General features: G+C 39.1%; 1 protein-coding gene across 3 annotated transcripts in view; it reads left to right on the top strand.

The window, feature by feature from the left end:
- The first annotated feature begins 10,290 nt into the window (after nt 1–10,290).
- SVEP1 (sushi, von Willebrand factor type A, EGF and pentraxin domain containing 1) overlaps nt 10,291–14,830 on the top strand; it is a 321,762-nt gene continuing 317,222 nt past the window's right edge. The window contains exon 1 of one of the 3 annotated variants that reach the window (XM_072610622.1): nt 10,291–10,802. In XM_072610622.1, the coding sequence (XP_072466723.1) occupies nt 10,779–10,802 (24 nt within the window). In that variant the 5' untranslated portion in view covers nt 10,291–10,778. Of the gene's footprint in view, nt 10,803–11,893; nt 12,912–14,830 lie in introns of those variants that run through there. The other 2 variants (XM_072610615.1, XM_072610607.1) reach the window with 2 other exon arrangements.

Raw genomic sequence — 14,830 nt, forward strand, 5'->3', positions numbered from 1 at the left:
AACAACTCAACAACAGCTGCAGCAACAACTTTAAATCTAAGATCCAGGGGCATACCAAGGATAAAAATGGAAGACTACAGACAAAAGAAAAATGGAAAATATTTACAAAAACTATTTTTATAAACTTTTCCCATCAAGAAACCATCATACTCAAATTAGATTTACTTATAGTAGAAATTGAATTTAAGTGAACAAAGAGCAGCGGAGTGGTCAGATGGATTAAATTCATATAGAAGAGATCTGTGCTGAAGTCAATACCATTTCTAGAGCATTGAGGGATCAATGTAAAAGGCTTATATATGCAGAGCCTGTCAAGCCTATCCAGTAATATGTATAGCTGAGAAAGACAGTGCAGATAGATAAGCTGGGCTCAGAGCAGGAATGGTAAAGTTCTTTTAATGGCCCCAAGCTTCCCAGGAAAGCAAAAACCCATTGTTTCATCACTAACATTTTACTGGTGGAACACATGGCCTTGGAAGAACTAACCATGAGTATCACACACAGGGCAATGGAGACATTCACGGTCAGTGTGAGCAGGCTCTTATAGCCAGCAAGGAGCTCTGAAGAAGGAAATAGCTAAAGAATATCATTAAGGTATTACATGAAAGGAAGCGAAGATGGCGTGGCTACATGGCAAGAGAAGGGGATGATGGATGAACAGTCAAAGTACTCTATTGACATTGTCACAATATCAGGAGAAACTGAGGAAGATCTCCAGCATGTTGGTTAGGTCTTTTGTGACAAACTTTTGGGAGAACATGGATAAGAATCGTACAGCAAGGGAATGAGTGGTTGGGTCATACTCTTCATCACTACAGCGAACTCTTGAATATGCTAAATCACACACTGATTTAAGAAGCATCTTTGATTTTGGCATTTTTCTTTTTTGGAAATGATGTATTAATGTTTTATTACTGAGCAAGAGTGAAGGACAAAACACATAACCTGTTAGCCAAAGGATGGCTGAATGGTAGGTAAATATTATTCTGAGTCCTGGGAAAGACAAAAAGACCAAGATCTCCCATTGCATCCTGGGCAATCTCCAGTCATCTTGACCTATGTCTTGCCACAGGACCCTGATGACTGGAGGAGAGAGTGAGCCTGATGACTTTGCACAGCCCTGCTCACTGAAATCCAATTCACTTGCAAGTCAAGACATCATCTTCAAGAACAAAGGATGGACAGCAACAATTATGTCAATAGGGGCAGCCTAGTGGTGCTTTTGATAGAGTATTGGTCCTGGAGTCAGGAGCCCCTGAGTTCTAATCCTGCTTCAGACATTTGCTGTTTGTGTGATTCTGTGCAACTCATTTAATCCTTGTTTTCTTCCATTTACTCATCTGTATAATGGGGATAAATTAGGGTTGTTGTGAGGATGAAATGAGACATTTGCAAAGCATCTTAAAATGCTACATAAATGCAAACTATTATTATTCAATGAAGATTTATTTAGCTTCTGTCTTGTGCAAGACACTAAGCCAGATAGTAGGAATACACAAACAAAAATCTAAACAATTCCTGCCATTAAGAAGTTCACATTTTACTGGAAGAAATATAACATGTACACAGATAAGTAAATATAAAGATTTTTTTTGAAATAAACCTGTGATTTCATTGATATAGTGGGCACACCTTGAGTAACTTTTTTCAACAAAGTATGTGAATACTGTGCTCTATAACTTAAACGGTTGCCTGGGGGTTGTGGGGGTGTGAGGGGAAGGGGCAGTGAGAGTTTAAGTTACTTTTACCAGGTCACAAAATCATTGTATCAGAGACAGGAATTAAACCCAAGTCTTCCTGACTCCAGCGCCAGTTTTCTATCAATTATGTCATACTCTCTCTATCTCTCTCAAAAGTAATATAAAGTGTACATACATACATATATTTGTATGTACATATATATGTTCATGTGTATATATGTGTGTATGTATATGTATATATGTACATATATTAAGTAATGAGATACTATATTCCACATGTGAAAAGCCAGTTGTGCAAAGATACAGAGATGAAAAGTGGAATATCCTATATGGGTATCAGTCAGTAGGCAAGTCAATTTAACTGAAATAGAAAATACAAGAAAGGAAGGAATATTCAATAATAGGTAGATAAAAGGGGAGGTGAGCAACATTGTTAAAGGGATGAAATGTAAAGGTCTACATTATATATTTTACCTTAGAGTTAATGGGGAGCCAGTGTAACTTTTTGAGAAGGGAGCTAACTTGGTCAGATCGTTGTTCAAGGAATATCAGTTTGGCAAATAGAATGGAGGATGGATTGGACAAGGGAAAGACCAGATACAAGGAGACCAATGAGGAGACTCTCATAATAATCCAGGTTCAAGGGTGAACAAGGTTTGGACCAAGTTAAAGACTGTAAATGAAGAGGACAGATCCTAGATACACTGTTGAATTAGGATAAGAGTTGGTAATACTTTTAGGGGTGAGAGAGAATAAAGAGTCAAAGATGGCTTTAATGTTGCAAATCTGGGTGACTGGGAAAATGGCAATTCCCTCAATAGGGAATTTGGGAAAAGAGATGAGTTTGGGGGAAATCCAATGAATTTTCTTTTGGATGTTAATTTTGAAATGTCTATGGAACATGTAATTGGAGATGTCTAGTGGATAATTGGTGATATGTGACTAACGTTCAGAAGAGATGTTAGGGCTGGATGTGTTCATCTGGGAGTCATTTACATAGAAATGTGCACAGTGTACCCTGATCACTTCACCAACTGGATAGTAACTGCAGTTTCTATTGCTTGGAGTGAGAATATTGTAAAAAATGTTAGATTTGGAGTTAGAAAATATGGGGTTGAATAGTGGTTCTGCCAAAGCCTACCTGTGTGACCTCAGGTGGGTCTTGGGACCTTAGCGGCCTTATTTGTGAAATGAGAGCTTTGAACTGGATGATCTCAAAAATTATTTCTGTCTTTCAACCTAAGCTCCTATAATCTTACATACGACCATGATGTGTTCGTAAATTATGGTATTCGTCATCAAGAACAATTTGAATGAACAGTTATAGAATTAGGTGACTTTTATAGTTTCCTGTGGAATCTAGAGCTCTGCTTAAGGAATAATAATTTTATTCCAAGATGAAAAACCCTCAGGGCTGAAAGAGAAAGATCTGCAATGCTATCAACTTTAAATGTAGTCATGGAGCATTCCAAGTGACTTCAGAATTAATTTTTGGTGGAGTTAACTTGGGTCACTCTAAGATTTCATTTTCACTCTGGGAAATATACCTATAAATATGCAACTAGGTTTTTAGTCTGTATTTTATGCTAGGGAATGCCTCCACTTCCTCACTTCCCACTCATTTCTCAACACTTTAAAAACTGCCTTCCAAGCCTATCATTAAACCATGTCTGTTTTCTCCAAAGTTAACAAGCTCTTAATCACTAAATCCAGTCTCCTTTTCCACAGCCCCTGTCCTTTTTTATTTCTGCTGCTCATTCTCTTCTTGTATACTTGCTTCTCCCAGTATTTTCAACATGCTACTTACTTTGTCTTCTATTTGTCTATCAGTCTCCTTTGCTGGAAAATCATGACAATTCATATTTATATATAACTATAAGGTTTGTAAATTTGCCTTACATAAATTATATCCTTTGATCTTCACAAAATCCCTTGTCTTTTGAAAGAAAGGCAAAGAAATAAAAATTCTATCATTATTCTCATTTTTAATAATAATAATGATAGCTAACATTTATATAGCACTTACTATGTGCCAGGCACTATGCTAATTGCTTTATTATCTCATTTGATCCTCATAACAACACTGGGAAGTAGGTGTTATTATTATCCCCATTTACAGATGAGGAAACTAAGGCAAACTGAGGTTAATGATTTGCTCAGAGTCACAGCTAAGGAAATTGAAGCTTTCAGATGTTAAGTGACTTGCCAAGGGTTACACAGCTAGTAAGTTTCTGAACAGGATTTGAACTCTGGTCTTCCCTAAATCTAGTGCTCTTTCTACCGTACACTTTAAATCTAAGGTTCTTTCTACTGTACACACTGCCATTTATCCATGTCACACTTAGGTATACACACACAAATACATCCATTCATAATATTAGCAAATCAGGCCAAAAACAGTACAGCTTCTGGATAGGTGGAGAGATAGTCTCAGAGTCAGGAAGATCTGTGTTCAACTCCTACTTCTAATACATAACCAGTCATGTAATCCTGGTCAAAACATTTAACATCAGGCAACTTTTAAAAACTATAAATGGCAAACCATTGGTAAATCTGCTTTTGTGGAGGGAATTTACTAATAGACCAGTTCTCTGAACTAATGAAGTCATACACCTAGACCAAAATGCATGTGTGTGTTCAATTTAGCACTAGGACCACCTTTCTTATATGTGTAAGATACTGAGAAAATGTTTGCAAATTTCAAGGTATTCTGTCAGTCTGCATTTGTTTAAAAACATCCATGCAAAAAAGCCCATGAGCTCCCACCAATATATTTACTTTTTTTCTCTAATCAGATAGAGAATACAATTATTTCAAAGCAAAATAAATTTAATGAAATGATATAGCACTGAAATTCATAATAGAACCCTCCAACTCAAACCAGGGGCACACATCCTACATGTACAATCACCATCACTGTGGACAGTGAACATGCAAAGGGGCTATGCATAATAAAGCACATTAAAAGGAACATGCAACACCAGGAAATACTTGTAGAAAAGCAATTACCATGGATTTGTTTTGGTGATATCTTTGTGTGTTTTCACTGAGCTTTGCTTCACTGGCATTTCCACTGGGCACGATGCTCTTCTGGTACATACTGGTTTCATTATAACTACTGGGCATATACAGTCTCTGAATACAGTCTCTGAAGAATGTTTCTCCCTGCTACCAGACTGTGAGCATTATATGATCACGGACTCTTGCTGGTCACAACACACGTATTCTGCTAAATCATAGTGGTGAGAACCTCTACCTGATAAGGATATGCTGACAACTAAAAGCCAGTTAGAGTATCCCCAGGCTTAGATTAAGTCTTTTCTTTTTGACCTCTATTTTGGAACATAGATTATTGCCTTCAATTTCAGAAGATTACCCATTTAAAATTGTACATTCTCAATATTTTCTCTCTTTTAGAAGATAAATGAATTTGAGTCAGAACAAAAGGTAACCCAAAGAGGCAAGGTCAATATTTTTCACTCCATTTCTATCTTTATTATACGTATCTATAAGCAGCAAAACCCAAATGTTTTGTGTTGTGTCTTGAATTTTGTATAAACATGGGTGTATATAGAGCATTTTATAATTTGTTTTTATCAGTCTTGGAATTACATCAGTATAGGGAGCTCCCAATGAACAACTCCAATCAAAGTAGACTGGAACTCTGAAACTTAGAATCTTAGAGAGTTACTTGGGGCTCTTAGAGCTTTGGTGATTTCCCCAGGATGTCAAAATCAGCATGTATCAGAGGCAAGACTTATGTTGACCCTGTGACTCTACAGCTAGCTCTCTATTATGTCAGGCTCTCATATGTACATATGCAGGTAGATGTTTGTTAGTGTGCAAAGATATGTATGTGTGCAATTTGAATTTATGTAACTCTAACCTAGAAATCAGCCTGATATAAAGCATAGCATATGATCCCTTTGTAAAATTCTGGCAATCTAAGTGTGTCAGGTAAATTCATCAATTTAGAATATGCATAAGATTAGTAGTAGTTTTAATAGTATTTTTTCTGATTTCATGTAAAAATAATTTTTAGCATTCATTTTTTATAAAATTTTGAGTTCCAAATTTTTCCCTCCCTTCATTTCCTCCACCCTGCCTAAGATGATAAGCAATTTGATATAGATTATATATGTATAATCATGTAAAACATATCCATTTTAGTCATCTTGTGAAAGAAGAAACAGAACAAAAGAAAAAAATACAAAAAAAGTAAAAAGAGTAGGCTTCATCTTCATGGAGACTCTACCAGTTCTTTCTCTGGATGTGGGTATTTTCCATCATGAGTCTTTTGGAATTGTCTTAGATCATCGTATTGCTGAGAAAAGCTAAATCATTCATAGTTGATCATCCCACAACTTTGCTGTTATTGTGTATGATGTCCTCCTAGTTCTGTTCACTTCACTTTGCATCAGTTTGTGTAAGTCTTTTCAGGTTTTCTGATCAGTAGTGTTTTTGAATAAGTCTGGTAAACAAACATTTATTGTCAACTAAGAGTCAGGTCCTGTGGGGATAAAAATAAGGGCAAAAAAGCAGTCCCTTTCTCAAGGAGCTCTGAGTCTAATAGGGGAGATAATTTGCAAAACAAAAAAAAACTATGTATAAACAAGATATACACAGAATAAATTGGAGATAATCAACAGAGGGAAGGCATTAGGATTTTTAGCTCGAACTTGAAGTTGAAGGAAGCCAAGAGACATAGGTAAGGTTTCTATTTTATTCCCTTCTTTTGAGATAATGGGAATAAAACAAAGAAAGACCCCACAAAAACCAGCATGAAAGGAATAAACAGTCCAAAGAATTAGGAATAGAAAGAAGAAGGAAGTTACTGCAGACAGCAATGCCATTTGTAGTAAAACAAAATGTAAGAAAATACATAAGAAATTTCCTCTCTTTAGCCCCATTGCTACATGTGAATGGACCATGTTAAAGACACTTTACTAAATGATTTTAGGAGGTAGATACTTTAAATAAATTTTCCTCTTTTTAAATAATCTAGTATGAGGGAGCTAGATGGTACAGTAGATAGAGTGCTGGGCCTGGAGTCAGGAAGACTCATCCTCATAAATTCAAATTTGGTCTCGGACATTTATCAGCTGTGTGACTCTGGGCAAGTCCCTTAACCCTACTTGCCTCAACATCTGTAAAATGAGCTGCAGAATGAAATGACAAACCACTCCAATATCTTTGCCAAGAAAACTTCAAATGGAGTCACAAAGAATCTGAAAAACAACTAGAACATACATAATACAAAGTGAAATCCTGGAGGTCAAAGATTACATCTTATTCAGTTCTATGTCCTCAGAGCCCTTAGCATGGTAACTTACATATAATAGAAACTCAGTACCTTTATTTCAATGAATGAATAAATTAAACAAAAGGTTTGAGCACTAATCAATAAAATTATGTTGAAACAATTATACATTTGTGTCATTCTTTATGATTTCCAGAACATGTTTAGATACACAATAATTTTGAGAGATAGGCAGAATAGTTATTCCTTTTCTGTAAAAAAAGAAACAGATGAGAGATCAAGGAACACAACTAAGCGATGACATAAGTAAAACTAGAACTGAGGTCTTACTCTTAGTTCAATGATCTTTCTACATCATACAAGCAGCCCATCAGGACAAATCTGTAGTAGATTTCCTAAATGTCCTTGATTACTTAACTTCTCAACCCGAACTTACTAGAAAATTGTAGGCTTTCATTTCACTTTATGCTGCATAGACCTGGTCTGTGGAAGTTTTCTTCACTGCTTTTTTGATCAACCATTAACTTTATAACATGGAAATTCTTGAAGAATTCGTGAGCTTTTAATTAACATAGAGAAGTCTAAGTATGAGAACTGCCTCCACCAATGCAGCCCTTAACCTGCTGGTGACTTAGAAGATAAATCCAAAGGAGGTGCTGGAGACACACAAGCTAATTGATTTGCTCAGTCATACAGCTAGTAAATGTCAGAGGCAAGATTTGAACACAGATCTTCCTGACTATCAGTCCAGCACTCTATCCATCACCCCATGCCGCTTCTTGAATTTACTAAGACAATTGTAAAAAAGAAAAAGTCCCCAACATTGATTGTTCTGTTATTCTTTAGCAATAGAACTTTAAATTCCAGACTACTCCTGTCACCAAGCTATTAGGATTAAATATTATATTTATTATGACTATTGAATATTACATTTATATCCAGCACTTGAGAGGGATGAACAAGAAATTATATGATTTCTGTCCTGGAGGTGCTAAAAGACAGGCTGAGGATTTTGGAATATTGTATTCAAAGTGATAATATTACCAAGTAACCAAAGAACACATAAATGCAATCTTACTAATGCACTGTTAAAATGAGCAGAGCAGTGTGTAATAGTGCTGAAAGGCTGGGTGCTTAAAAGTCAACACTGGCAGGTGCCTTTGATGGTGATCAGTCCTCTTATTCCAAAGGGAAGGGGGCTGTCTTGGGAGGAGATAGGTTTCCCTTGTTTGAAAGTCTTTAAGCTGATGCTGGAGGATTCCTTTTAGTGAGTGGTTCAGGCTAGATCTTCACTTTCAGTTCATTAATTCTGGGACTCTGCAATTTAGAGAATAATAATAGCAATGATAGTACTTATATAGCACCTACTATGTGCTGGGAACTGCGTTAAATGTTTTACAAATATTATTCATTGGATCTTCACAAAGACTCTGGAAGGTAGGTATTATTATCCCTATTTTACCATTGAAGAAACCAAGGGTAAGCAATTTGGTGAAGATGCCACAGTTTGTAAATATCTAAGGTTAGACTGGAATTCAGGTCTAGGGCTAATACTCTATCTACTGCATTTTTTTTTTACAGAGGAACAAACTGAGGTCTAGAATGGGGACACGGCTTACCCAAGGTCACATAGGTTGTAAGTAGCAGAGCTCATACAGGTATCCAGTCTGATTTTTGCTTACAAATTCATTGTGATATCCAAAACACCATATTTTGATCAGTCATTATTCAGTCTGACTCTCCCCACCTCATTTGGGGTTTTCTTGGCAAAGATGCTGCAGGGGTTTTTCCATTTCTGTCTCCAGCTCATTTTACAGATGAGGAAACTGAGCTAAACAGGGTTAAGTGACTTGCTGAGAGTTACAAAGGTAGTGTCTGAGGTCAGATTTGAACCCAGAAAGATGAGTCTTCCGGATCCAGTGTGCCACCTAGCTGCTCTAAGACACCACACTGAATCTCGACAGCTTTAAGGGTAGAGTCATCTTCTCTAAGGGCCCTTCCTGACTCTGTTGTAAACTTCCTTAACAACAAGGGTTGTTGCTTCTTTCTTTTTGAATCTTAAATGCTTAGCAGCATCTAGAACATCGCTGATGCCTGATGACTATTTGTTGTTTGACAGTGCCCTTCCCCACCCTGAAATTACTTCATATTTCTTTTATGTATATTCTATATTTATTTATCTCATGTAATCCGTGCGGTATGTTCACCCACAGTAAAAAGTGAGTTCCTTCAAGGCAAGCATTGTTTTGTTTTCGTCTTTGTATCTCTAGACCTGGCATGCAGTAGGTGCTTAATAAATGCCTTTTCAATTTAATCACATTGAACGTAAGCAACATCAGCTAGCCTCTCACTTATAGGGCTAGGCTTATCCTACCATTTTTTCTAAGCTCCACAAGGGGTGAAAAGAGAACAAATCAATCATCAAATATTTAAGTACTTACTATGCACTCCTAGACACTGTGCAAGTCATCAGAGACATAAAGTTAAAAACAAAACAGTTCTTTAATACATTTAGAGTTTCTAATATAGGAAACAAGTGTGTATATGGGCAAATACACAATAAATTTAAAATATATTCAAATACCAACATTTCATAGATTTGAGAGTTGCCTCCTGTGATGTAAAAGACATCACCCCATCCATGCCTGCCCCTACGTGTAACTCTCATTCATCATCTCCTGAAAGTTTGATACAGGGATCTACCCAACTTGCTGGAGGTCTTCCTCAGGTTTTCCCATCAAAGAGTATCAGTGGATCAATTTGGTATATATCTGTCATGCTTTGATATCGGTACCATATGACCAGCCCATCTTTTCTTTCTATCATGCAGTTACTTGATAATATCTTTTACTCCTGTTCTTTAGAATTCTCACCCCTACCATGTACCTTTCCATTGCCCTCTGAGTTCTCATCTTTAGTTCTTTGGGGGCAGTGATGTTCTGGGTCCCACTGTCATATAGCAACACTGATCAAATATTTTCATTGAAAAGATGGGCCTTTACTGTTATAGGAAGTTTGAGGCCAGTAAAAGTACTTTGCAAATTTACATATATATACAAAGTAAATACTGAGAAAGGCCTCCTGTAGGCTGTGGTGTTTGACCTGAGGTTTGGAGGAAGTTAGGGATTCTAAGAGACAGAGATAAGAAGGGAGTAGATTCCAGGCATGGGGAACAGCTTGTTCAAAAGAAAGATGGAATGTCAGGAGTGAGGAAGAGCCAGTAGGCCAGTTTGCCTGGAATGTAGTGAATGAGGGGTAATGTGTAATTAGCCTGGAAAAGTAGTCTAAAGCTAGATTGTGAAAAAACCTTAAATGCCAGAGGAATTTCAATTTGACCTTAGAAGCAGTAAGAAACCACTGGAGTTTTATGAGCAGGGAAGTGACACAGCCAGATCAGTGTTTTAGGAATTACATTCTAGAAGTTGAGCAGAGAAGGGACTGGACAAAGGAGAAACTTTTTGCTATAGTCCAGACAAGAGGTTATGGGGGCCTGAACAACGGGTGGCAACTATGTAAGTAAACAGAAGGAGATAAATATGGGCCAGCTAGGTGGCCCAGCAGATAAGATTCCAGAGCCTGGGATCAGGAAGAGTCACCTTCCTAAGGTCAAATCTGGCCTCAGACACTTCCTAGCTGTGTGACCCTGGGCAAGTCACTTAACCCTGTTTGTCTCTTTCCTCATCTGTAAGACAACTGGAGAAGGATATGGCAAATCACTCCAGTATCTGCCAAGAAAACCCCAAAAGGAATCATAAAAAGCTGGTCACCAACTGAACGACGAAATGTGAGAAATTTTACAGACATACAATCAACAAGAAATGGTAACTGACTGGATCTCAGAGGTGAGAGAATGTGAAAAGCTAAGGGGTATGGTAAAATGGAAATGCTGATGGTTAGCTTTCAGAGGACCTATCTACCAACCATGGCTGTCTCATTTACTATGTGGCCTTAGGTAAATTATTAAATCTCTCTGACAATTAGCAGAAGGTAATATAAAAATGAGGGGTCTGGCTTTTTCAGGTCCCTTCCAGACTTTCAACCTGTAAGCTATGAAAAAATTTACAAAGTCATGAAAAAAATTGTGTAACTGGAAATATGGTGACGCTTTTGACAGGAAAAAGGAAGTTAGAAAGAAAGGTGGCATTGGGGGTAAGGACAGATAATAACGTCTTAGGTTTGGGAATAAATATCTAAGATGTCTGAGTTCCCATCCTAGATATTAAGTGGAGATAATATGTCCAATTTCCCTAAAAAAAAGTTGTGAAGATTGTAGAATCAAATCAGACCAAATGAGATATTGAATGCTGAACGCTTTGGGAAAATATATATAAAATGCTAAGAAAATTAAAGGCATGGCAAGAAGATATAGGAAAAATAAAGACAGTCCTATGTGAAAAAAATGACCAAATAAAATGTTTCTGGGAGTCACTTAGTAGTGTCCAATGAAAGCCTCCCCAATTAGCTTCAGCTCTTTAGTTTACCCTTTAGCTATGCTTTTTAAGTTCATCCGGAATATCAGCAGTCCATGATTCCTGATTAATTAAACAGATATCAGCAACCCAAACTAGATTATGTTGAAAGAGCTGTTTCTCATGAGAGTGAGTGAGAGGGGGGTGGGAGGGAGGACAAGTAAAGAAAGGAAAAGTAGAGCGTAGAGCTGTCGTGGCCTCCAACACTCCAAGAATGCTCTTGCAGGAAAGGTGATGCTTGTTTTAAAAAGGTGCTTGCAACTCCCTGGCCCGTCTGCTTGTGTATTTTCCTCTACAAAGTGGTTCCAATTACCTTGGCACTCCTGGTATCTGGATTCATCTCCAGTGAATGCCTCTGCAGCGCCACGCCAGACATATGGCATCAATCAAGGCTTCGGTGCCGCTGTGTTTTCTTTGGGAATGTTGACAGCCTGACAGACATGGGGTTCTGGTGACACGGAATCTCAGAAACTTCAGCATGAACAGGGAAGGAGGGGAGGAGAGAGAAAGAGAAAGGGAAAGAGAGACATAAAGATATTTATCTTGACTGCCCCCTTTCCTTCAAACATTTTATAGGTTTCAGGGAAAGAAAGAGGAGGAGGGGTGGGGGAAGAAAAGACAGGGAGAGGGAGAGAGATTGAGAAAGCATTTCATTCTCAGCTGAGCCAGAACCCCCTGAGCTGAAAGAGGGGCGAGCCTGGAGATTCTCCTCCCCACGTGTCGGATTAAAAGGATCTGAGACAGCGGCTGATACCTGAGGCAGGGCGGGAGGAAAGCTGCCTGTGACACCATCGGACCAGACAAGGAGAAAGGAGGACCGACGGTGCCCGAGCGAGGGCGATCGGAGTTGGGTGACTCCTGCCGCCGCCGCTGCCCGGCTCAGGGTAGCAGCAGGTCTCCCTCCTCCGCTCCACAATGTGGCGTCTGCTGCCCCTTTACTGCTGGGGTCTCTCTCTGGTTTCTGGCTGGACGGCGTTCCAGCAGATGCCCACGTCGGGGAATTTCAGCTTCAGCTTCTTCCCGTCCTCCTCCTCTTCCTCTCAGCGGCGGGGGCAGGAGCAGGAAGCCCGGAGGTCGCCGGCGCTCCCGCCGCCCCCGCCGCCGCTTCATCCGGACCCCCAGGAGAACAAAGTGGAGAAGCTGGGCCAGTCCTTCAAGCGCAACGTGAGGAAGCTCCGCGAGCGGAGCCACAGACTCGACCTGGTGTTCCTGGTGGACGAGTCCTCGAGCGTGGGCCACGCCAACTTCCTCAACGAGCTCAAGTTCGTCAAGAAGCTGCTGTCCGACTTCCCCGTGGTGCCCAGCGCCACCCGCGTGGCCATCGTGACCTTCTCGTCCAAGAACAACGTGGTGCCGCGCGTGGACTACATCTCCTCCAGCCGGGCGCACCAGCACAAGTGCTCGCTGCTCAACCGCGAGATTCCCGGCATCACCTACCGAGGCGGGGGCACCTACACCAAGGGCGCTTTCCAGCAAGCCGCGGTAAGAGCGCGCTGTCCAACAGCCCCCTATCGAGCCACCCCCTCCACAAAAGCGCACACACGCACACTCACAGGACACCCTCACTGCCTCTTGTCCTCCCCCTGCACCATTCTCAGGTGCCTGCTATAGACCATACCTGTTCAGTGGCTATATGTTCAGGAGCAGCTCCATGAGGCAGAAAGTTGGGCTGGAGTAGCAGTTATTACTCAGGAAAGGGGATTCGGAGATAGAGTAGGCAATGCAAAGGGAGATTCTGGATTTCTATGGTTAGATTAGGTGATGGTGTGAGATGTATTTCGTTCTAACCTGGTTGGTAATAAACCTGTAAAGTCAAGGTTCCTTTTTGTCTATGTCAGATTGGCAGTCTGGAGAAGCCTATGCACTTTTTCTCAGAATAATATTTTTAAATGCATAAAATAAAATACATGAATACAAAGAAGCCAATTATGTTTAAATAGTCATGACTATATTTAAAAACAAGGTCACACCCCAAGTTAACGAGCCCAGCTGCAAAAGATCATAGGATCATAGAACTAAAGCTGGAACGGACCTTAGGGGTCATCTAGTTCAAGTCTTCATTTCACAGCTGAAGAAACTGAGGCCACGAGAGTAAATGACTAACTTTAGGTCAAGAAAGTCTTATCAGAAATAGAATTCAAACTCCAGAGCCAGGATTTAGTCAAGAGGCAAAAAGCAAAGATTGTGAGGTATTTACCCCCTATATAATGGCCACCTTACTCATCTGTAAAGAGGATGTATCTACATACTGGTAACTGGTTTGGAGGATGGGGGATGAACAAGTGAATATCTGAGTTTACTTAAGTGTTCCGCTGTCATGATGGATTGCAGTATGACTTGAAACAATTTATCTCGGTCCTTTGAAGTCTATTGTAGTGTTTAATATTTGCGGTGGAAAATGCTCATCTTTATCCAGTTTTCATTGAACCCTGTAAAACTGTTTTGGTATATAAAAGGTCAGTTTTGTTTTGTTGTTTAACTTTATTCCAGCTGTAGCTACAGTATCTACTATCTATATGAGCACTTTAAATATAATTTAGGATGATCGGTTGAGAGGTGGAAGGAACCTCATAGTCCCTCTATTCTAACCTCCTCCTTTTATGGGATAATAAAATTGAGACCCAGAGAAATTAAGTGATCTTCCTGAATGGTGAGGTAGGACTTAAATCCATATCCACTAGATTGAGCAGTCTTTCTACTATGCCATTCCTCCCACCACCTCAAAGAGTCAAAATTTAGCAATTACAGTAGTGGAGATGCCATGTGATGACATCATTTTTATTTTCTCTAGACAACAGAAAGACAAATTTCAGCATAAAGTTTAAAAGAAAAAAGATGGTCATTTTTGTGGTGTGGTTTTTCTTATAGAACCTACTAACTTCATTAGGAAAAAATGCCCATTTGAAAGTTGTCCAACCTGTGGGGGGACAGGAAGTCATTTTTAATGACTGGCCTCTGGAATCCTTTGGTCCATGTGAAAATGATCATCATAATGAAAACTTAAGATTATGAAACTGAGTGACTCTCCCTATGAAAATTAATTTTCCAAAACCTATGCAAAGATACACTGAGGAAGTAGATGCATGATTTAAAAAAATAACAACAAAATAAATTTAATCCTTTTCTCTTTACATAAAATTTGGCAACATCTTTCACTAAGTTGACTACCTTTATTATCATGAGGAAATAAATAAACAATGTGCTGTGTAGGAATAATAATGTCACTTCATTATCACATGATAGAGGCAGTGGTACCAGAGTGGAGAGTGAATAGAGAGCTAGTCTCAGAGCCAGAAAGACCTTGGTTCAAATTTCACCTCTGACCTAATGAATGACCCTGAGCAAGACATTCTGTACTCTAGGCAATCTCTTAAGACTGCAAATTGCAGAAAAAGTAGAGT

The sequence above is a fragment of the Notamacropus eugenii genome, chromosome 1 (genome assembly GCF_028372415.1).
Source record: "Notamacropus eugenii isolate mMacEug1 chromosome 1, mMacEug1.pri_v2, whole genome shotgun sequence".
NCBI lineage: Eukaryota > Metazoa > Chordata > Mammalia > Diprotodontia > Macropodidae > Notamacropus > Notamacropus eugenii.